This window comes from Cynocephalus volans, chromosome 10, assembly GCF_027409185.1.
Source record: "Cynocephalus volans isolate mCynVol1 chromosome 10, mCynVol1.pri, whole genome shotgun sequence".
Classification (NCBI taxonomy): Eukaryota; Metazoa; Chordata; class Mammalia; order Dermoptera; family Cynocephalidae; genus Cynocephalus; species Cynocephalus volans.
The window spans coordinates 74,732,213-74,756,369 of NC_084469.1; the positions used below are offsets into that span (position 1 = coordinate 74,732,213).

The 24,157-nt window shown below is 50.9% G+C and overlaps 1 protein-coding gene across 1 annotated transcript; it reads right to left on the reverse strand.

The window, feature by feature from the left end:
* Positions 1 to 1,244: 1,244 nt before the first annotated feature.
* CETP (cholesteryl ester transfer protein) lies at positions 1,245 to 20,238 on the reverse strand. The gene is made up of 16 exons (XM_063112517.1): positions 20,121 to 20,238; positions 19,064 to 19,178; positions 16,522 to 16,656; positions 16,362 to 16,432; positions 16,039 to 16,126; positions 15,095 to 15,164; positions 14,807 to 14,867; positions 12,566 to 12,657; positions 11,132 to 11,311; positions 10,337 to 10,387; positions 6,974 to 7,141; positions 3,680 to 3,747; positions 3,248 to 3,281; positions 2,699 to 2,771; positions 1,600 to 1,685; positions 1,245 to 1,435 (listed from the first exon to the last, which is right to left on the reverse strand). The coding sequence occupies exons 1-16, from the start codon at positions 20,236 to 20,238 to the stop codon at positions 1,361 to 1,363; spliced, it is 1,485 nt and encodes a 494-aa protein (XP_062968587.1). The 3' UTR covers positions 1,245 to 1,360.
* Positions 20,239 to 24,157: the final 3,919 nt, after the last annotated feature.

Here is a 24,157-nt window from a genome sequence, read left to right on the forward strand (position 1 = left end):
TCAGCTCAGACCTGGGGTGATACTCTCCAAGAACAATGATGGAAGTTGGGTGGATGCACCCACCTTCCTTTCTGGAGCAGAAACAAGCCCCAGGGCCTTCTGGAGTCCCAGCTGGGCTGGGGTGTACACTTGGGGGAAGACTCCAAGTGACTCCTCTGCCTGCCCCTTGTGATGGTGAAGTTTTCCATTCAAGGAAGGACCTGCCTAGGGCTGCCAAGTTATCCTGATATTGTCCTTGTGGCATCAAAGGAGGGCCTTGGGCCTTCCCAGCCCCCTCGAGAAAGCACTCTTAGGTGGAGTGTGGCTTCTAACTGGTGTCACCATCCCGAAGACTAATATCTCAAGGCCTGGAATGCCTACGTTGCACTCAGAGGCTGGTGGGTTCTTTCTGCCAGGAGCCCTTTGAGAGCTGCCCGCTTGCCCCCATGAGAGCCCCTAGTCAGCTCAGTGAGTCAGACCCTTGCTTTGGGCCCTGAGGAAGGAAGAGAAACAGGCATAAGAAATGACTTGGAGGGGCAGGGGAGGGGCTGGAAATAACCTGGCTCAGAAGATGATGCCCTTTCCTCACATCTTCCCAAGCCTGAAGGGCATCCCACTGCCATGCTCTCCCATCAGCCCTCGCTTCCTGGCCATCTGTCCTGGCTGTTAAAGACCAGGCCCCTTGGCCACTCCCATAGCATGGACCCAGCCTGCTGCAAATGGGTGGCACCTGTGTGAACTTGTAAGGGAGGTACTGGAGGGTGTGGGTGATTGGCACAGGTTCCCAGAGAAGCTGAGCCTTGATCCAGCCTTCGAAGGGTGGGAGGAGCTCTGGAGGGCTTTGAAGAGGGGCTCTGCCACGGAAGGGGCTTGTCAGGACTGTCCAGCCGAGAGGTCAGCACCAGTGTGACAGGGACAGAAGGTTCTGGCTGGGAATGGTGGGTTATAGGAATGAGTTTGGAAGGTATCCAGGGACCTAAGCAGGGAGAACCTTGAATCCCAAGGTCAGAGGTTCGGATTTCTTCCTACTGGCACTGGGGGTCTTGGAGGGTTTGGGAGCAGCTGCCTTGGAAGGGCTGAAAGGAGGGTGCACTTCTGGGGCTGGGCTTGTCAGATTTGTCCAGCAAAGGGGCAGGACCAGCGAGCCATGTCCCTTCTTTTCCCTCGCCCACCCCGTACCCCCTCTCCCCAGCCACAGAAGTAGTACTCTCCCAGCTCTTGGACACAGGTTTTTAATGCCAATGGGCCTTTAGGATAGTGTGGATTTGGGAGCCATTTCCATCTCCCTACTCCCACCCTGACCTCCACCACGATGGACGAAGACACTGGGGTTCCTGCTGTGAGCCAGGTTCAAGCTCCATCCCAACCTCTTTGGAGCCTTCTAGTTTAAGCTCTGGAGGAAATCCACCAGCAGGTGTTCAGGGAAGCCAAAGTCCATCTGCAGCAGCAGGAAGCCCTGGAAGGAGGAGAGAGGGGCAGGCTGGGGTGACTCATTGACCACCAGTATTGAGGTGGTCACGACCCCTCTGCCTGTCTCCCCAGCAGCCCCCAGTCATCCCAAAAATGTTGTCTGGGCCTCCTCCCCAGAAGACAAGGGCTGGTGGGGGGCTTTGTACTCACATCCCGAGTGATAATCTCAGGGTTGATGATTTCAAAGAGGTCCAGGCCTTTGCTGTTCATTAAGGCTGTAAACACCACCTCGAGCCCTGAGGTAGGGAAGGGGGCCCTCGTCAGCCCTTCTCAGGGAGCAGGGCCAACCCAAGGCTTATGGCACCCTGGGAAGTGTGAGACATTGGGACTCCTTTGGACCAGCATTTATTCCATAAACATTTCTCTCTGATTTAGAAGAGAGGTCAGGTGCTCCTGGGGATGGGGGATGGCAGAGGTCACCTGGTGGCAAGAGTGACACTCTGCTACCCCAAGAAATTCCACTCTGCCCCGAACTTGAGCCCCCTCTTGGCCACATGGCCCACACTTAGCTGGATCTACCCTGCTAGGAAGGAAGGTTAGGGAGCAGCTGTCACTCCTCAGGCATGCCCTGGCGGTCACTCTTCACCCGACAGAGCTTCTCAAAGCTTTCTTTGCAGCCACACAGAGGGGTCTTTCTAGGAAGACAGTTTAGTCCCTCCCTGTAGTTTTTGCTCCATGATATAGATGGGGAAAATTGAGGCTAAGAGAGGCCAAGAAACCCAGCCAGAGTAATTCCCACTCCCACTTCCACCTGCGGGGAAGGCAGCAGAAAGCTCTCAGCAGGGCCCTGTCCAAAATACCCCCAGCACACCCTCGTTGACAGTGTCTGAGATTTCACATTAGAGTCAGCTCACATGGACAAATATCCAACAATGTCAGGGTCAGTACTTTCATTTTATAGAAAGAGAAACTGAGGCTCAGGGCTGGGCTAGGACTCAGCTTCAGCCTCCAGCTCAGGGCTCTTTCTGCTGCTATTGGGTTGCCATTAGGAGACCTGTATCTTAAAAGTGGGTTGAGCCATCTCATGGGGTGGCTGAGAGGATAATCTCTAGGTGCACCAGGAACAGGGATGTGTGCATCTGGCTGAGTCACTGGTGTGCATTGCCACCAGTAGGGAGAGGTGCCTGGAAGGAAGGGACCCTGGAAGGTCAGAGACACTTGGAGCTCTGCCTGGGGAGGGCCTACAAGTTGAAGTGAGAGCCTCCCATCAGCCTCGATGTCCCCAACCTTTCCTCCAGCCCGCACTTACGTGACATGACCTCAGGAATGCCCACTGTGGTGATCATTGACCGCAGGAAGCTCTGGACAGACTCGGAGCTGCTCTGCCAATCAGAGGCCCAGGGTGAGTGTTCCCTGGGAGCACAGAAGTAACCCACGGGGCATATGGCTACACAGCCTGGGCGAGCATTCTTCCAGATGACCATCCATGCGAAAATACATCCCAACCCCTCTCCTCCTGCCTGCTAGACAGTGCCTCTCCCCAGTGGTCCCTCCTAGGTCCTGGGGAGGGCAGGATTGTTATCCCATTCCACAGAAGGGGAACTGAGGTCCAGTAAGAGGCCACTTGGCCAGAACTCTCTTGTGCCCCCCACCCCATCCATACCATGATCCCATTTCTGCAACACAGGGCTCTCCCAACAGACACAGCAGGGAGAAGGGTCACGAGAGACATGGGAGGGGCCATCAGGTCTAATTCCCTTTGGTCCCATTGCCTGGTTTCCTTTAGGGCACTCTCTGACTTTTTAGGGCATGAGGTCCTACAGAGCTTACTCCTCCCAATCTACCCAAGACCATCTACCTCAGTCAGGTTGGAAACAGTCTTCGGTTTAATCCTGAAATCAAAAAGAGGTGAGAATGGGACCCTCAGTAGTGGGCCCCCTCCTGTAACATCCCCCAGAAAAGAAACTCTAGGAATAATTCTAAGCGCTCTGTCTAAATATTTATGCCCTCTGTAAAAGAGCCCTTTGAGCACTCTCTTCAGATTTGCCATTCCAGCCGCCAGGCCCCTGCTCAGGAAGTCCCTTCCTTTCGCTAAGCCCCTCCATTCTTCTGGCTCCTCTTTCTCTTAATTAAGACTCTAGGTAGGGTCTTATCTCCCTGCAGTCAGGTCATCAGTCCTGAAGGGAACAGCCACATTTTCCCACCAATACCCAGTCCTGTGCCCAACACCAGAGGGGCCAGGGAGAGTTGTACCAAGTTGACCGCCCCCTCCCCTCTCTGTAGTACATACTGGGAGTCCAAGAGGCTTAAGAAGAGCTTTTTCTTGGAATAGGAGGCCTGGACGGTAGTGATGATATCCTGGGAAGAGAAACCAAATTCACCGTGAGCTGGGGCTCTCCAAAGCAAGGAGCAACCTTCCTCGCCCAGGACACTTCATTTCTACAGGGAGCAATTGGAGGGTGTAAGGAGCAGTGGATCCTGGGGAATCTTGGGGTCTGGCCTGGCTACTGGTCTGCTGAAAACTGAGGGAAGTTCCCCCCACCTGCGGCTTTGGGGTTAGGACTGGAGAAGTCACATGGGCACTTCCTCTCCTGGTTTCTGATGTATCCACATTCCCGATCGCCTCTTCCTGGCTGGTCAGATATGAGCGTAGACCAGGACTTCCCTGCATAGCTCACTTCTTCTGCCTCCACATTGGAACCATCATCAAAGCAAGATGAGGCTTCCTCTGCTGGAGGTAGGAGTTATCTATGGTTTTACACTCTAGGGACCAAATACACTAGATTCCGGCTGCTCCAAGTGTGGTCCCTTGACCAGCAGCATCAGCACCATGTGGGAGGGAACTTGTTAGAAATGCAGATTCTCTGGCTCCACCCAGACCTGCCAAACCAGAAACGCTGGGTGTGGGTCCAGGAATCTGTGCTTTTACAACCTCTCCAGGTGATTCTGATGCACACCAAAGTCTGAGTCCCACGACACTAGATAACTTTCAAAAAGCCTCTAGATTTTGAGTTGTAAGTTGCATAAGCACCTTCCCCAACCATCCATTTTTATTTCATAGTGCCGTGCAGAATTAGAAGTTATATAGTCTTTTGTTTGACTGATTAGTTATTGTCTATCTCTGCTTATTAGACTAAGTTTCATGAAGTCAGGAAACATAGGGATCTGGCCCAGAGTAGGAATTGAAAAGATATTGTTGAAAACAATGAATGAATGAATGAATGTGCTGGGGGCACAGAAACTATTGACTGTGGTACGAATGTGACATGTGACCCCAAACAAATGTCCTGTAGGTTCTAGGCTTGTGGAGCTCCCTCTGTACAGTGAGGGGATTGGCCTAGCTGACCCTAGAAGGCTTTTCCTGCTCTGTCATTTTAGCCAGGGCTCAGGTCGATGCCTCCCCAATCCCAGCACCAACCATGTCATCTCTCCCCACTTCCCCATCCCAAAGCCTTCTGTGGCTTCTACTTCCTCCTTCTGGACTTTCAGCCTCCACAGCATGGTCTCAACATACTCCTGGCCTGACCTGCAACTCTCTTACCCACAAACGACCCCCTCCCCTAACCGCACTGGGATTCCCCTCCTCAAGCCCTATTTGTTTTTCCCTCAGCCAGGACACCTTCCCATGGCTTTCTTCCTGCCCTTTGAGATCCAGCCAATACTCCCTTCTGGAAGCATTCCCTTCAGCTCCAACAGAGAGAAGTCCTGGTTAACACTAGTTTCTAAAAAAAGTTTAAGTACACAGCCAGATTCTAAAGTGAGAAGGGAAGTCTTCAGGAGCCAGAAACAGGAGAGGACTCCTAGAAAAGTCAGGGGAGGGGGATGAAGCTCTCTGGAATAAAGCAGGATATTCGGGGGGGGGGGGCGCTGACAGGTGTTTGTTATATCACGACAAAGATTCTTTGCTTGACCAGGCTTTTGTTAGGCTCCTGAACCTTCTAGAATGATCTGTGTATGTCTACGTACAACCCAATTTTCACAAGAATCCTGCTAAGTCAGTTTAGCAAGAACACCCCACCCTCAATATCTGATCACCCTGCATATCTGATTGGGTTCCTCATCCTCCCCTGTCCTCCAGATGATGTCTGATCACCCTGGCCTGTCTTCAGCAAGAGCCTTATTAGGGTGGTTTAGCCAGAATCCCCTGCCCATACCCTTGATATTTCCTTTTAGTAATTTTTCATGCATTGACCCCTGCCCTGCTTCTTGGCTATAAATTCTGAGTTGCCCACACTGTATTCGGAGTTGAATCTAATTTCTCCCCACATGCAAGACCCCAATGTGGTGGTCCCTATACCGATCACAGTGCTGCCTTGCTGTGCTTTAACAAGTATTACTGAATAAGTTTTTTCTTTAACAAGTACACTAAACTTTTCAGATTCTTAAATAACAAAATAATAATAATAATAATAATAATAATAATAATAAAGTAAAAGAAGTGTTTTAGAATTTTTAAAGATTTTCAACAAGTTAAATACAATGTGCTGTCTCTGGACTGAATCTTGGAACAGAAAAGGATATTGGAAAAACTGGTGAGATTCAATAGCGTCTGGAGTTTAGATAGTAGTAGCATAGCAATGTTAATCTTTTAGTTATAATCAGTGTAGCATGGTTATTAGGTAAAATGTTAACAGCAGGGTAATCTGGGTGGGATGTGTATGGGAACTCTCTGTACTATACAACTTTTATTCAAGTCTAAAACTTATTCTAAAATAAAAAGTTTATATAAAAATAATGAAACATCAGAAAGAAATGCCCCAGTGTCCACAGCAGAGATCTCTGGGTTGAGAGATTATCAGTAACTGGCTTTCTTCTTTCTACTTCTTTATTTTATTATTTTTTATTTTTTGGCAGCTGGCCAGTACAGAGAGCCCAACACTTGACCTTGGTGTTATCAGCACATGCTCTCCCAAGTGAGTATACCTCTTTATTTTCTATGCTGTGCCCGCATTACTTTTGTCTTCAGTGTTTAATGCATTAAGAAATATGGAAGATACCCAAAGGAGCATTAGGGATAGCACGGATCCTCAATTTCTTATTTACAATTACAAAACTCAAACAAGTTCTGAAAACTGTGAGTTTTTTCTTGTTTGTTGGCCAAACCTGGCCATTTGGATGGGAGACCATTTATAGGACTTATCTTGCTTCATGGCAGTATCCACACGTGGAGAAATGTCAATGTGGCTGATCGTGGGGGGCCACCCCAGCCCCTATCAGGCTGTTCTGCAGTATATCCAGTGTACACATGCACTACCCCGCCTTTCTAAAAGCCACAGAATTCTGAATTTGGAAATCCATGTGGTCCTAATGAATATGGACAGAGGATTGTGGACCCATGTAACTAACATCTGTATCCCACCACTCGGCTTAGAAAGAAAATATTAGCCAAACTGTCAAAACCCTTGTGTACCCCTCATTGCTTGCACTGTATGATTTTGATGATCGGGAGCCATGTGTGAGAAACACCAATCACAGCATAAGAAGTGGGAAGAATGTGGAGGTTTCAGAGGCCCCCAGGCCCCTGCCCCAGGTGGTGCATCTGTGGCCAGGTCCCCGCTCCCCACCTCCCCTGCTCCCACCTCACCTCTTCAAAAGTGTAATCCACGAAACGTTGTGTGCCTGGGCGTGGGAAGAGGAATTTCACGGTCACAGAAGAACTGACCACGACGCCCTGGTTTTGACAGGAGATCTTGGGTCTCTTGAGGCAGTGGACGGTAACTTGGGCCTGGTTGATGGGGAAGCCACTGAAAAGCTGTGGGAGACAGGGGTCCCATGGCCAGGACAGGGGCCCATCAGAACAGTTGCAGCCACTGCCCTCAGAGACAAGAGGGATGATGCTGACTTGGGGTCCCAGGGCTGGAGGGAAAGGAAGCAGCCCAGGGTAGGACGGGCTCCGAAGGCCTGAGCCCTGGACTGTGCCCCATCACTAATTTGCCGGTCACTTGGCACATTAGGACTCTTGGCTTCTCTGACCCTCGGTTTTCTCATGTGTATGCTAGTGAAGCTATTCCTTGCCCTGTCCACCTCTCAGAGCATGGTGAGGATGCCTTCACTTAACCTCCTGTGCCTCACCTTCCTCATCTGTAAAATGGGGATATAATAGTACCTACCCCATAGGGTTGTGTGAGGATTAATTGACATAGACTGGGATCTGCTGCAAGGTGACCCTCCCCAAGACACTGCTCTTGCTTTTTTTCACAGTATTCATGGAGCACCGACTATGCTTCAGCCCTGGGCTAGGAGGTGGGCAGAGAGCCCAGTAGACATGATCTCTACCTGCAGGAAGCCCAACATTTATCACATAATCCTAGAACTGAATATAACATTGAAACTGAGGAGTATTTTAAGGGAGCGATATACCAGGCTGTGGCACAAGAGCCATCGAGAGGGAATCTGACCTAGTCAGAGAGATGAGAGAGGCCTCCTCTGAGGATGAGGAGGAATCAGATGGGCAAGGGGAGAGGACCAGCCATTCTGGGCAGAGGGAACAGCATGGCCAAAAGCCCTGTGGCAGGAGCGTGGCCAATATGAGGAGTGGACAGGCCAGCAGGACCTCCTATTTGCAGCCTGCAGGACGAGGCTCAAGGAGACCCTCCCCCAACAAACCATTGAGTTAGTAGATACATTACAACAAAAGGCTTTATTTAATACATATCTGAGCTCAAAAGAAAGGAGACAATCCCAGGTCCCAGAGACAAAGAAGAACCAGCTGAGAGCCAAAACTGCAAGCAATGTGGCCCAGAGAGGTAAGAATGGGGTGTGGGTTCAAACCACACCGACCTAGGGTTTTAGTACCCTACGAGAGAAAGGAGTGAGATGTGGAGGTAGAAATAAGATATTTCCCTTCAATGAAAAGGAGACTAAAAAACTTCATCCACCAAGAGAAGCCACAAGGAGTATTGGAGAGGGAATGGAGGATATAAATTTAAAACTCACGTCAGGCACATGCAGGCCTGACCTATATGTTTATACTGCCCCTGAGCTGAGAAATTAATGTAAAAACACACCCAGACTAATAAATGATGTAGCGTTTGGGGTCCCTGGCAGGAAGAAATGCAAAAACTGTTCTCTTAAAAAATGTAGGCAATCCAGGGAACAGAGTCTGTCCATAGGAAAATCAAATCCCACTAAAGATGAACTTACAAGTAGACAAAAATGACAAACTACACGAGGAAACCATTCACCATGAGAGAGAGCTAGCGAGCCCAACAAATAAGAGGATAAGTACCCACAATAATTTGACATAATAGAACAACCTGGAAGAAACTACAAGGTAACTTTTTTTTTAAATGATTAAAGAAATAGAATAACGAAATGACAGGACTCCAGTAGGGAGGAGGAGAGAAGAGTTAGACTTGAAAATGAATTCAGTAAAATTTTATAGATAAAAATTATTGGTATTAAAACAAAAAACTCAGTGGATGAGTAAAAACAGATAAGGCAGAGATGTAGAAAGAATGAATGAACTGAAAGAGATATTTGAAGAAACTCTCCAGAATTTATTATAGAAACATAGAGATGGAAAATATGACAGAACAAGGAAGAGACATAAAAGACGGACTGAGAAGGCCCCATGTACGTCTGATGGAAATTCAAGGAGATAAGAACAGAGAAAACAGGGGAGAGGCAATAATGGAAGAGACAGTGACCAAGGAATTTGTAGAGCTGAAGAAAGACATAAACTCTTAAACGAAACAATTATGCTGGCTCCAAAATTAAACTGAAGGCAGACAGGGGCCAGAAAATTCAGGGCCTTGGAGGACATGTCAGAGAATTTGTGTTCCGAGACTCTTATCTTGTATGCTTGATGAGTTTTAAGCAAGCAGGTGAATGGTCAGTTTTGCTTCTTGAAAAGATTGTCTGGCTGCTGGAGGGAACAGATTGTAGGGGGTCTTAGGATGCAGCGAGACCCACTAGGAGGCTATAGATGGGTCCCCACAGAGATAATGGTAACCTGGCCTGGGGAGGAGGTGGAGACAGAGAGAAGTGGAGAGACTGTAGAAATAGTGAGGACATAAAATGGACAGGACTTGGTAAGGGGGACAAGGAGGAAGGGAGGGTCAAGGGCATGCCTAAGATTCTGAATGAGTTGCATACCAGGAAGGAGAAAGACTTTCACAGACTTGGGGAAGGCTGGAAAGGGTAGGTCTGAAGTTCAGAAGGGAATAGGGACCATCCTCTATTAGGACAGGAAAAGGACCCCAGGAAGGGGCACGTGTGGGTGAGTGGTAGGGCTGGCAGCAGGACAATAAGGGAGAAGTCCTGCAAGCGGCAGTGCCCAGCTCTCTGGGAAGTAGGCTGCTGTGGGCGGGGAGGTTGGAGGTAGACAGGAGGCTCTGCTGGAGATATGAGCATGGTAGGGAAGGACTGAAGATGTCGTTGCGGTGGGTGGGGGAGCAAGTTGACCAGAAAGCTGAGGTAGGCTAACCCAGAAAGGGTGAGGGTGCATAAGGGTAGGGGACCATGGATTCCTAGTGGAGCTTTGCATCGAGAAGTGGGATTACGGACATCGTTGCCACTGGCAGACCAGGCAGAGGCCGTGACCCTCAAGGACCCTGACTGAGGTTGGCTTTGGGATCAGGAGTGCTCAGTAGTCGCGTCCTATCGCTGGGGCCCTCTGAGCCTGAGGTTGATCCTGGGGTTCCAGCTCCCACAAAGCCCTGGGTAATGAGGCAGGGGTATAGAGCATAGTCTTTGGGGGTGACGTGGCTGGGCTCAAACACAGCCCTGACATTTACTAAGTTTCCCTGTGTGGAAAATGGAAATCCAAAAAGTGCCTTGTTCTGAATGAAAGAATACACACATAAGGTGTTTAGCTTGGTGCCGGCCACCTAGGAGGAGCAAGTGCTAGCCTGTTGTCATTCTTGTTGTTGCTGTTATGTGGGGGCTCCTGAAGCCAGAGCAGGGTTGGGGTGCATGTGATAAACCCAAGCAGGGGGGCAGTTACCTCCTGAAAGATTTCCTGGTGGGTGTTGAAGCCCTGGGTCTCCAGCACGGCCTATAAAAAGACGGAAAAGGGGTAGGAGTAGGGGGGAAGATCAATCCTCAGAAGGAAACTTTGCAGGGACAGAGTGCAGTGTCAGGGACTGGACCCCTCCCCAAACACACCTCCCAACCCCCGAGACAAGATTTGAGATGCTCTGGGCAACATGAGGTACAGGGAACCCCTGACCTGGCTGGAGGCTTAGCTGCTGTTCCCTGCTCTGCCACACACAGACTGTGTGACCTTGGGCAAGTCTCTTCCTCTCTAACAGCCTCAGTTTCCCTACTAGTTCAATGAAAAGCATAGGCTGGAAACCACCTAAGCATTTCTAGTATAGCATCAAGTGAAGAGTGCAGGCTTTGGAGTCACCTCTTTTAAGCTGTGTGATCTTGGGCAAGTCATCTGCCCTCTCTGAGCTTTGTTGTTTGTTGTTGTTGTATTTGTTTTTGCAAAATGGAGATAACAATGGTACTTGCCTCACAGGCTGAGCACAACAAAGATAGCACACATATTATCAGCTACATTTATTACACAATTACCATGTGCCAAGCTATATCTATCTAACTATTTAGCTAGCACCTAACACATAGTAGGCCCCATTAAATGCTGGACTTTAGTATTATTTCTCCAGCTTAAGTGATCCAGGATGCCTTTGCCCACACCCTGAGTTTCCTCCCTCCTCCTACGCATGTGCACACACATGCACACATACCACAGGTGCACATGGATTCCCCAGCAGCCCGGCCCCACTCCACTCACCTTGAACTCGTCTCCCGTCAGGCTGAGTGTGAAGCGGCCATCCTGGAAGGCAGCTTTGGCCAGGGAGTCGAGGACTTGCTCAGAGAACCAGAAGTACAGCATGCGTGAGTCCCCCAGCAGTGTGGGCGAGAAGGTGGGGAGGGAGAGGTCCTCCGAGACGTTCTTGTGGATGGAATGGCCCTGGAGAAAGCCAGGACATTGGCTGGACCACTCTCTCCCCTCATGTGTCCCTGCTTAGGAGCCAGCTTTAGGGAGACTAAGAGGAGTCTTGGAAAGCATCCAGCCAGAGTACAGGTGGGGAAACAGAGGAAGAGCAGTGCTTAGTTTCCTCCCAGCTGGCCTTTCATTCATTCAACCAATACTTCCCGAGTGCCTGCTATGTCCTGAACACTGTGTAAGGTGAACCAGACAGACGGGTTCCCACCTCACAGGCTTATATTCCAGCAAAGACATCAGTCTGAACAGCTGGTGACCATGAACCTCCACGCTCCCACTCTGCCCTGCTGACCACCAGCCCTGCACCTTCAGGGAGCAGACAGCCAACTGGGAAGCCCTGGGTAGCCAAAAAAATATATAAAACAAGCCACTTCCCAGTTTCCTGCTCCTCCAACATCATCCAGCCCAAGGGTTGTCCACAAACCCCTGAAATGTTCCTTTTGTTCACTTTCCAGGGAGAGGTTCCATCACAGAGATGGCTGGTTGCCCCCTAAAATCCGTTCTCCCCATCTTCCCAGAGTTCTGTAACACCCAATTTTTAGCTGAGTCCATAGCTGCCTGGAATAAAGTTGTCAGCTTCCCTTGCTGCTAGGAGTGACCATGTGACCATGCTCAGGCCAGTGGGATGTGAGCAGAGTAGGTGTGGTTGTCAGATCAGCATCTTAGACCTTGAGACCAAGGCCACACCTGGGGACAGTCGAGTGACACAACAGAGGAATCTGCATGCCTGACACCATGAAGCCACCAAAGCCACCCTGGACTGCACACACTTGGGCTATAGCATAAATGTCTGTCTTGCTTAAGCTGCTATTATTTGGGGTCTCTTCGTTATAGCAGCAGAACCTATTCCTCTATCTTAATGGAGGGTCCAAAGCTTTTGTCAGATCCCCTGCGGGACCATGATTGCCCCAAACCACCGCTGTAGATGGTGATGCAAGCCAAATAAGCCTTCTAGAGAGGAGCTGGTGTGTGGCTGGGACCCTGGGAATGGGGAACCCTGGAGCCTGCAAAGGGGGCTCGGACACATGTTGCTGTGGGCCTGCACTCCTTGCTGCAACAGGAAAGGCTCTTCTGCAGAGATGTAGCAATGGGATTCTCAGCTTCCGTGGAGTTGAAGCTGGGGCACAGGGGTGGGGGTGGCCAGGGCACAGGTAAGGACCTGACCCAAGCAGCACCCTGGGAAGTTGAGCCCCTTCCTCCAACCCCCACCACTCCCACCTTGTGATGGGACTCCAGATAGGTGGCTGTGATGACAGGTGATCCCGTCAGGGAGATGTCCACCCCGATATCTCCATCTGAGAGGATGTGGGCTGTGGGGAGGAAAAGATCAAGGGGGAACCTTAGGATGATTCATCAGCTCCTCCTGATATGCACCCCCACATGTGCCCCAGCTTCCAGCCCAATGTCCCCATCTGTAAAATGGGTCCTGGGTGTGGAGGAGAGAGGTGTGCTTTTTCAGTCTCTCCTTTCTTAACTTTGGATGGCTCTACCATGCAGGAGCCCTTCTCGAAGACTGGCTCAAAAGTGTGGGACTTTAGGTCAGAGATACAAGCTGGAACCCCAGCTCTGCCCTCTACTGCTGGACGACAAGGGCTAACGTCACTGGGCTTCTGTGTCCTCACCTCCAATGACAGCATCTACCTCAGAGCTGGGAGAGTATTTAATAGCGTCATTTGTGTAAGAGTGGGTCAGCACCTGACAACACCAGCAATTCTAATAATTTTTCCTCCTAATCTTCTCCTAGCAGAAACATGGAGTCCTCCTAGACTTAATCAGTCAGTCTGTCCTGAGTTCTGTAGTTCAGAACAAGGGTCAGCAAACTTTTTCTCTTCAGGACCAGAGAGTGAACGGTTTGGGCTTTGGGGCCACTTGGTCTCTGTCGCAATTGGTCCCCTACTGCTGTTGTAGAGCAAAAGCAGCCACAGGCAATACTGCCTGAGTGGGTATGGCTCTGTTCCAATAAAACTCTATTTACACAAGCAGGCAGTGGGGTGAATTTGCCCCATGAACCTAGTTTCTAACCCGTGTGCAGACCAGCCTGAGGGCTGGAGCACAGCATGGGAGCATAGGGCCTCTCTCCTGCCTCTTCCCTTGGGCCTGCGACAAGAGCCATGTCTCAGCGAACCCACCCTGACCACCCAGCCCCTTCTGAATTCCTGTGGCTGCCTGGGCCAGTCCAGAGACGCCTGCCTTGCTTTCCTGTTAGCTGTGCCCATGCTCCCACCGACAGCATAGCCCAGAGGACGGACAAGGTTCCCATTCCAGGTTCACCCAGCGATGGCAGTGGAGGGGGGGGAGGGGTTTGCCACTCGGGAAAGTAGGACCATGCTCTTCTGTGCCTTGAGCAGAGCCTAGGACACCCACATGAATCTGGTGCTGCCTGGAATCTCCCCCCTCAACTTCCCCTCAGCAGTGCAGAGGGTCTTCTTACCAGGGGTTTCCCTGACTTTCATTGTCCCTGTTCACTGAACACTTACTATGCACCGGGGCATAAAGATCCAGGCAAACACCCTCAGCCTGGCCCTCTCCCTCTCCATGGGCCAGGAGCGGAGTGGGCGACGTTACGGTGCAGGAAGGTTGCTGGGAGCAGCGGCCTGGCAATCATCAGAGGGCCCAGGCTCTGATTCTGCTCCTCCACTTCCTCTCATCTCCATAAATTTCAGTTTTCTCATAGTAAAATGGGGGTTAGTGGCACTCTCCTTGCTGGACAATTGTAAGGATCCCATAATATAAATAAGGTATTTGGTAGTAGTAGGTCAGCCGATGGTGGCTATTACTATTGTTATTATTAGGACAGGACAGTACCTCCCACTTCTCACATTACCTTCTCTTGTCTTGGGTTCCTCCCAATGACCAGGGACATCCCCATTGGACAGATGACAACACTGAGTCCTGAGCAGTTTCTCTAGACTGCACAGCCTTGTGGGAGTTCCCCCTTAACCCAAGGCCCGATGGGAAGGGAAGGCAAAGACTCCGGTAAGGGAGGGGGAGTTCTAGGTCTCCATTCTGCTTTCTTCCTGCTTATCTTCCATCCAAGGTTTACTGATTCTTCAAATGTTGTTGATGCTACACTTGGTGCTAGGGGGATCAGGGTAGTGATAATGTAGTCATAATAATGAGGGTTAACCATGGCCAGGTACTGTCTTAAGCATTTTACACACATTTTTTCCCACTCAATTCTTACAGCCACCCTATGGGGTAGGTGCTATTGTCATCTCATTTTACTGATAAGGACACTGAGGTTCAGAGAGGTTAAGCCATGCCCAAGGTCACACAGCTTGTGTGGCTGCAGCCCTGAGGCCATGACCTGACCAAAACTAATCACCAAGTGTGAGAGCCAGACAGGAGCCATGAGACCCAGACAGGGGAAGTGACTGTCCCGAGGTCACGCAGTGACTGTGGGTGGCTTTCTGGCTCCCATCACTGCCTTCCAAGGCATGCACATGGAAACACACTCACCAGCCCTCGTCTGGACAAAGTCGGCCATGATGTTGGAGAGGACGTTGATCTCTTTGCAGATCTGGGGTGGACAGGGCAGGTGGCTCACCAGGCAGGAGAGGGCAGAGGAGGGGCAGGGTAATGCCTCCCTCCAGCTGCATGGGGGTGGCAGTGCTGCGAGCGGGCACAGGGGACTGACCGTGCTGGGAAGGTGGGAGGGGCACTTTCTCAGGGACAAGCAGGGAGGAAGGGGGGTCCAGCCTCTTGGGCATGACCCTGGACTGTGGGCAGGTCACCGGCCTCACTCACCTGTCCCTTCAGGACCAGCTTCAGGGTGAAGGAGAGGAAGTTTGTGAAGAGCTGCTTGATCCACCCAGGTCTGAGGGCAGGAAGTGCAACCGTGAGCCTCTGACCAGTCGACCAGTCGTGTGCATCCATTGAGCACTCATTGTGTGCTGGGCACTGCTCAGGGCTCTGTCAGCCTCAGAATCCTCGTGCAGCTCAGGAGGTAGGAATTATCACCCCCCTCTCCCAGCTGAGAACATGGAAGCTCAGACACAGCCTCAGAACCAAGTGCTAACCACAGCACCATCTCAGAATTCCTTGAGAGGGCCCAGTTCCTGTGAAGCTCACCTATCACACACATGAACATGCCTAGAGTCCAGATTCACACACATGGCCATCTGCTCTGGGGCAGAGAGAGGCCTGAATAGAGGGCTCCTTCCCAGACCCTTCTGACCAGGTGTCTCCCGTGTTCTAGGTTGGCCACTGATTGTATGACTTGGGCCTCTCTGAGCCTCAGTCTCCTCCTCTGTGCTATGGGACTACTCACAGCTCCTTGACAGAGGGTTGGCCAAGACAAAAAGACCCACCCCAGGAAACATGAGCTCAGGTTCAAATCCTGCTCCTAACCCTTCAGTGGCAAGCTGTGTGTCCTCAGCAAGTTACTTAGTCAGACTACAAATTTAAGTTGTGAATTAGTGTGATATCTGGAATCAGTAGATATGAGTTTTTCTTTCCTTCCTAACCTCTCTGTGCCTCAGTTTACCCATATGTAAAGATAGGGATAATAATAGAATCTACCTCCTAGGGTTGGATTGTGAATTAATTAATTCACGAAAAGGGCTTGCAGTAGTGCTTGGTACATAGTACGTACTCAGTAACTGCTAGTGCATTGATGGGGAGGGATTGGAAATGACCTCACTGAAGGTGGGGCAGGAGCAGGAATGGGGCCACAGAAGTGCTGGACTTACTCACGCTCCCCTTGGAGATGCAGGAGCAACTTATGGAAAGTCAGGTGGCAGTCAGGAGCAGTGGTCCGCACACTGCCAGAGTCGCAGGCTACAGAGAGACCCCAACACCACATCAGGGCAGGCTCAGCTACCAGGCAGTACCCGTGGGCTTCCCAGATCACCCGGGAGCCTGGTTAACCCTGGGCCCCCCACCCCACAAACTTCTTAGGCTGGGCCTCCTTTGGTGGTCTCAGAACCCTCTGCCCATACAACCTTCCTTCTCTGCTGAGGCCAATCCCTGCAGCCTGGCCTCCCCACATCCCCAGAGGATGTTGGCCACATACTCAGCTGTGTGCTGATTTGGAGGTCAATGGCAGAGTCAATCTCGAAGTCGACATACTGATCAATGCTCAACCTGCAAAGAGCCAAGGACCCAGGACCCTCATTCTGCCCTCCAGCCCACAGAGGGCCAGGGGTGTCATGTCTGCTGGTGGAAATGCTTACCCCCATGCACCTATGTAGCCATAGCTCAGGGTCCCCTTGAAGATCACAGACACATTCTGGATAGAGATGTCGATGGACTTGGCTTCCACCAACTCCACCTGGCTGCTGGCAATGGACAGGTGGCTGATCTGAATGCTGGGAGGACAAATGGAAGTAAGGAAGGGCATCATGGGGCCCAGGTGCTCAGCCTGTACTGCCCAGGGCCCGCTCTGGGGGAAGCCCTGTTCTGCCCTCCTGGAGCTCAGAGTCCAGACGGGGAGACAGTTACCCTCATGGATGTGGGTCATCCAGGAAGTCCAAGGGTGAGCCTCCAACTTTGCCTAGATAGAGGACTGGTGAGGGAACGGTAGACAGAATAATGCTCCCCCACCTCTGCAAGTGTCCACATCCTAATCCACAGAGCTGTATGTTACTTGACATGGCAAAAGAAACATTGCAGGTATGATTAGGCTAAAGTTCTTGAGGTAGATGGGGAGATTATCCTAGATTATCTGGGTTCACCCAGTGTAATCACTAGGGTGCTGAAACGTGAAAGAGGGAGGCAGGAGAGGAGAGACAGGGCAGGCGTGATTAGGGGATAATGGTCAGAGAGAAGCAATCTTGCTGGCATTGAAGCTGAGGGAGGGGCCACTAGCCAAGGCATGTGGGCGGCCTCTGGAAGCTGGAAAAAGCAAGGAAATGCGTTCTCCTCCAGAACTGCCAGAAGGAACCTAGTCCTGCTGACACCTTGATCTTAGCCCAGTGAGACTCATGTCAGAACTTTTAACCTCTTTAACTGTAACATAATAAACTTGTATTGTTTTAAGTCACTACATTTTGGTAATTTGTTACAGCAGCAAGTAAGAAACTAATACAGAAAGGTTCCCTGAGGAGGTGACACCTGGGTGGAGGGCGTGCAGGAGGGTGGGGGTTTAGAGGACAATGGGAGGTTTGGCTCAAAAGGTGGCCTCAGCCAGGCCCTGAATGCAGGCTGAGTCGTCTCAGGGTCTGGGGTCTCAGGGGTGGACACAAGACAGGATCTGTGCTGCACAGAGCTGGGTCAGAGGCAGGTCTCAGTGAGGGCCCTCAGTGACACAAAAGTAACTGCTTGGTACTGAGCATGCACTGAGGCTTCATGGTCATTTCTTGGTTTAATAATCACAGCCACCGCACGAGGTGGTTACTATTGTCACACCTACTGAACAGACAGAAATAGCTCAGAGAGCTTTGGTATCTTCAAAAGGCCTTAGTACATCTGGAATTTAATCCTGGGTCTGTCCCACTCCAAATCCCATATTATAAGCCACTATGACACACTGTGCCCAGCAAAGGGAATCTGGGCATACCTGGTTTCCCCTCTCTCCTCTGTTCTGTTCTATTCCGTTTAGAGAGAATAACATAAGGAATTCTCATTGTACCAATTATCCAGCTTCAACAAATATCAATCATGGCCAGTCATATGTTATTTCTACCCCGTCCATACCTGTTTTGGATAACAGTTATATATTAATGAAATCTATTCAATGACAGTCTGGTCTTATTGAATTAGTGCTGATTTATTAAGGGTATTATTTTTTTTAGCCTCTCAAGGCAATTTTGCCATCTCTGACCATTTGTGACATGGGTCTAGGACGGCATTATCCTCATTCTACAGAAAGGGAAACTGAAGTCCAAGGTCACACGGAGAGTGAGGGGCTGAGCTGGACCTGGGACACCCTCACCCCAAACCCTTGGCTGTAGGAGCTTTTCTTCAAAAGGCACAGGAGCATCGTCAGCGCCCCCTGGTGGCTCTAAAACGTTTACCAGCTCTAGTACCAATTAATCTGTGTAAAGCCGGGTCCACCTCTGTTGAGCATGTTTTGCAGGGTTGGGAAGGATGAGGTTGGTTTTAAGGCAAAGATAAGGTCCCTGAACAGTATCTTCCCCATCCTTGGGGTCTCAGACAGACACACAGACAAGGACCGAGGCTCCAGGGCAGCTGAGGTGCCAGGAAGGTGGCTGTATTCCAGGAGCCGAGCTCTGTGCTCAGACACGAGTTTGGAGATAAGCTCTGCTGCTGCCTGCCTCGCTGTGTGACCTCCAAGCTGCTTAACCTCTCTGGGCTCCTCTTCCCTTGTTTGTTAAGTGAGCCATTAGGGTATATGGTAAAGATAAATTAGGTATTGTTTTTAAAGTCACCTTGCCCACAGCCAGCCTCTGCCTGTTACCATCATACTAAGAAAAGTCAGGAGACCATTTTGCCAAGAGATCTCTGTATCCCAAATAATACCCCCATCCTTCTAGGGCAGGGGAAAACGGCCCTTTCCAGGGCTGGATCTTACAGGGGAAAGGTTGGTACACACCAATGAATCCCCATGGGGCACTGGGCAGGGCAGGGTGGGGGGGTAGGCTGAAGGAGCATGGTGGGTAGGGGGAGGCCAGGCTTCTGCCTCTGGTACCAAGTCAGGTGGCGAGGCCTGAGTTCCCCTGGCTGTACTTCCTCCCTGTGTGCTGGGAGCAAGTCCCAGGCCAGTCCTCCTTGCCTCCCACCCCGCAGCCTGTTCACACCCCAGGCCCAACTCACTTGTGCAGACCATACTTGACTTGGCCAAGGAGCATCATGGCCCTCTCGCCCTTGATGTCTGGGTATCTGGCTCTCTGGAAGGCCGTCTGGACCACTTTGGTGGTCTCCTGGTTCACTGGAAGGGAGGGCAGTGGCTGAGGGGCTACAGGCCCAGGCCAAGCCCTCCACCCCTACCCAGCCTTGGCCACAGCTCGACCTCTCTGGAATGAGACTTCCTAACAGGCCTTAAAGCCAAGGGGTTGGACAGGGCCTCACAATGTGTGTAAGTCAGATGGCAATTCTGAGGGGATACAGAGAGTTCTGACCCCTGATCCTAGCCATACCCTAGCCTCTGGATCCTGACATACGAAAACCCCACAATCCTAGTCAAAGGGTAGCCCCCGAACCCAGACAAACTCTGACCCCAGCCTCACCCAGACCATGCTGTGACATCCCTCCCACCCCCCACCCTTATATAAACTGAGTCTACAATTCTGGGTGTCGCACTTGGGGATACTGTATTTTAGAGACTATCATTTAGCCTCCCCATGCCCTCATTGTATTGAGCAAGAGGCTGAGGCCCAGAGAGGGCAGGGGAACTGGCCAAGGTCATGCAGCAGTCAGTGACAGAGCCTCCCCAGCCTGGACTCATGCTGACCCCTGACTACGGCTATAGAATGACCCTCAACACCAACTACACACTAACCACCTAACCTTCACCCCCTAACTGGACCCCCAATCTGGCTCTGCTCTGAACCTAGTTCAAACCCCAGCTTGACTCTGGGTCCCAGCAAACACAAAACGCTGCACCTGGCTGTTGGCAGCCCAGCAAGGACCTTCTGATCAAAGAGCTTGGCCTTGAAGGTGAGGTCAGGAAAGAATGAAATAGCTCTGCCCCGCCCATCTCACTGCTAGGGCACTCCTCCCTTTGGGCTAAAGTGTGGTGGCCTTGCTTCAGGGCTGGCTTCCAGCTAGGGAGGCTCCCAGCACAGTGGGTATCCTCGAAAAGGGCCCTGGCTGGACAGACAGACGGATGGACAAACAGTTGCCAGGACAGAGAGGGGGCACTGGTACTTACACACCAGGAGAGCAGGCTTGGTGATGCGGCACACGATGCCCGCCTCATATGAGGTGCCTTTGGCACAGCTGCGGGCACTGCCCAGCAGGGCCAGGGCCAGGAGAGCAGCAGCACGCATGGTTCTCGGGCAGCGGCGCGTGAGTGGCCCCGCTGGTCGGCCTGGAGCTCGTATGTGTGTCCGCCCAGCCCCCACGGGACATGAGGCACTTCCCGGCAGCAGGGTCTTCCTGGCCCCAGGGATTAGCCTCCTTCCTGCCCAGCCCCTCCGGCCTCCTGTTGGGTTCAGAGCTGGATGTTGGACCAGAGCACCCCACCCCTGCCCATCGCCCCTCAACCACCCGCACCCTTTCTTCCTTCCCTTCTAATGTCTGGATAATTGCTGCTCTTATAGGTTTTCTTGAATTTCCTCTTTTTTCTCTTTTACCTAAAATAAATATATCTAAGAATAAACTTTCTCTCACTTGCCGGAAATAGAAAGGGACCAAAATACAATGGCTTTAAAATAAAGACATTTGATTCTCTTCGGATAATGTTGCCTGACGATGACCCTAAGTTTGAGGCCTGGTGTTGCATATAAATTAAAAGTCAATTTAAAAAAGGAGAGGGCTTTATGAGTGTTAAAGACTCTAGCCCCAACCTTTCCGTTTCTGTATTTGGAAGATGGTAAGTATCTGATGTCCTCGTGGTGGCATTCCATGGTAGCTAATGTCACTTCTGTATACACCATCCTACAGCCGCCAGAGGTGTATGTCTCGCTCTTTGGTATGTTCTTATTTAGAGATCATTGCATTTAGCTTCCCTACACCCTTATTGTCTTGAGCAAGAGGCTGAGGCCCAGAGAGGGGCGGAAGCTGGCCAGACCACACAGCAGTTGGTGACAGCCTCCCCAGCCTGGGCCCTTTCTTTATCCCCAATCTGGGCGCTCAGGTTTGGGGACATTGAACTTCACTCTCCCCAGACATTTTGCCCTCCTTGGAGGTTCCCAGACCCCCTCCAACACCTGTGGCAGGATGAGCCAAGGGGCTCTCCTGGAGCACATCCCACATCCCCATGCTCCTCTCAAGCTATCTTTGCTATTATAGTTGCCCAGAGTCAGAATTTTTTGGGTGTCTGGACCACTCCGGCCATCTGGGCTCCCATGTCCTTGGCTTTCAGAGGAAACAGAGAAAGGAGGAGAGCAACTCTGAGGGACAGCCTGATAGACCCAGGCCCCTGCTGCCTACCGACCGTCACAGTGGCCCCCAGGGGACCCTGTAAAGAGGGGTCAGGAGTTCTACTGGGAGGTAAACACACCGAGGAAGATGACAGACACCTGGCACCTCACAGTTGCAGCTCAGGAGGTCTGGAGTGCCTGGCTCCCAGGGGAGAGCTGGTCTGGGGACACAAGAGAGTGGGGTGCTAACCGTCTCCCTTAAACCCAACCCCATGTGTGCTAAGATAGTAACAGGAGCCAGGCTAATTTTGATGGTGGCTCTTGGCACCAAGGTCTCAGTCCTTGCATCCTAGTTCTGTACTGCCTTGTATGGGATGCCTTTGTTGACTTCCCTCCCTGGCCATCGTCTCCACAATGAATTCTCATCTGTACCAGTCACTTGACATGTGACATCATTAACCTTGGGTGAGCTATTGTGCTGTTAAAATTTTTAATATTAATTATATTACCTTGTAAAATATGGGTACCTGCATAGTCAAGAAGATGTAGAGAAAAGGAAATCACACCACTTGTTAGTCCCGACATTCTAAAGCAATCTTATTTGGGGGCAGGGGAGGGGGTAGGTGAGTCTTTTGTTCTGCTACATATTCGTTCAATCGGCAAGTATTTACTGAGCAGCCACTGCATGCCAGGTAGGGACGAGAGGTGAGGAACAAGACAGCCCCTCCTCCCATAGGCCCTCGTTCTAGTGGGAATAAAGACATGGTATGAAGCTCATATGCTGTGTTTCACCTCCACCTCCCAGAACTAGGAGGTGACAGGATTATTTGCAGAATAATAATACCTGCTGTTCATTGAGCTCTTGTTATGGGCCTGCTAGGCCATGAGAATCCCAAGTCAGGATCATGGCTGTGTGAGGTCCACACATAGTAGGTGCTTGGCACGTAGCAGGTGCATAATAAATGCTTGTTGAGTGGACTATGAGATGCCAGGCCCTGTGCCAAGCCCTTCGTGTGCCTTATTTTGTTCTTATGATAACTCCATAAGTAGCTGTAATCTCTGATTTCCATCTTATAGGTGAAGGACCTGAGCTCAGAGAGTTTCAATAACTGATTCTAGATGACACAGCTGATGGACATTAGAGCCAGGACTTAAACTACAAAGCCCATGTTGTGGAATGATCTACAAAGTGCTACAAATAACCCCCTGCTCCTTTCCCAAAGGGCAGCCAGCTATACCAAAAGATTTCTAATGCTGTGTCACCTGGGGGGACAGGATCCACCCTGTTATCACCCCCCCCCACCCAGGCTTGCCCCAGTGACAGGCTAGGCTGTGGCCATCACCACAGGGCCCACTGGCCACCTCTGGCCACACCTTTCTTAGCACAGGCTCTCACAAATCCTGAACCCAGAGAGAAGGAGGGGGAGGGGCAAGGCACTGGGAGTCACTGAGGGGACTAGCCAGCCCCAGACTCACTCACTGTGTGACCATGGATTTGTCACTGCCTCTCTCTGAGCCCCTGTTTCCCCATATGCAAAATGGGAAAACATTGATTCCTGCCTTTCTTATCCAAGGAGATAAAGGAAGTGAACCTTATAAAGAGTCCTCTACAGAAACTTTTGCTTGATAAGTGTAAAATACCTCTGGGTGGGTGCACTAGGCTCTGAGAACAATGGCTGTCTTTGGGAGGAACTGGATCTCTGGGAGAAAGGGGTGGGAGACTTCCATGGCTTTTGAATCTTGAGTCATGTGAATGTGTTATCTTTCAAAACAATTACAATATACAGTATTTTACCCAAAGCTGGGACCAAGAACTCCCCTGTGGTAACTGTGACCAAGTGGCCAGTTACTGCCTCCCTGGATCCCCCAGGGAGGAAGCCATGGCTGCTGGGATGTGGGCAGGATCCCGTGACCCAAGAGAGCCAAGGAAATGGCAAGCACGAGTGGATTAGCTCAGTTTGCTCAGGGGGTCCCTGCCAGCCTGGTGTTAAGTTCCTGCTCAGAGCCCAAAGCTGCCCAGAAACATGCCCAGAGCAGGGCTGAGTCTCACCATTTCCCAAAGCTCGGAGAGGTAAACTGATTTCCCCAGGTTGCCCAGCCCTCAAGTTGGTACCCGCAGTCATCATAAGGGCTCACGTTGGCTGAGTGAGCCTGTGCCCACTGGCCTTGCCAGAGTGAGGGCCAGAGGAGAGCCATTTAGTCCAGGCTGCCCAGTCCCCTATCGCTGAGTTGGACTGGGAGAGCTTCATTAATGGGCTCCATTTCTGCAGGAGCAGGAGGACTTCCTGGCGGTTATTGTCCTCCTGGCCGTTGTTTATGTTCCACTTCTGGGGCCATGGGGGCAATGACCGGGAGTGCCCCTGGCCAGGGTACTGGCATTCAGCGCTGTGCCTGGAGAGCAGAAGGAGGCATGCTCCACTCCACCCTCTGGCACAGCCCAGGGGCCCGGGGCCTGGCCCCAGCAGTGTGAGAGCCCCTTGGGATAATGGATTAAAAAAAAAATAAAAAATTAAACAAAACCAAACCAGAACACCAGGAAAGCCTATCCCTTCAAACTTAGGACACTGCATCTAAGACTCTTAAAACTTAATCATAATATCAGCTATATTTTCAAGCTATATGCTTTTTTGCATTATCTCATTTAATCATTTTTTTAAATTGCAGTAGAATTAAGTTTACCATTTTAACTGTTGTAAAGTGTACAATTCAGTGGCATTTAGTATTTTCATGATGTTGTGCAACCATCAGTTTAGTTCCAGAATGTTTTCACCACCCTGAAAGGAAACTCTGTACCCCATAAGTAGTCACTGCCCACTCTGACCTCCCCCTGCCCCTGGTGACCACAAATCTGCTCTCTGTCTCTGTGAATTTCTGGACAATTCAT

Bases quoted from the DNA above. Each gene is read 5' to 3' on its own strand.
- CETP (XM_063112517.1), bottom strand. From the start codon at position 20,238: ATGCGTGCTGCTGCTCTCCTGGCCCTGGCCCTGCTGGGCAGTGCCCGC. The intron at 16,433-16,521 runs GTAAGCATTTCC...GGCTCTTTGCAG, and splicing joins GGCTACATAGGTGCATGGGG to GTTGAGCATTGATCAGTATG. The intron at 11,312-12,565 runs GTGGGAGTGGTG...GGCTTTCTCCAG, and splicing joins ATCTGGAGTCCCATCACAAG to GGCCATTCCATCCACAAGAA.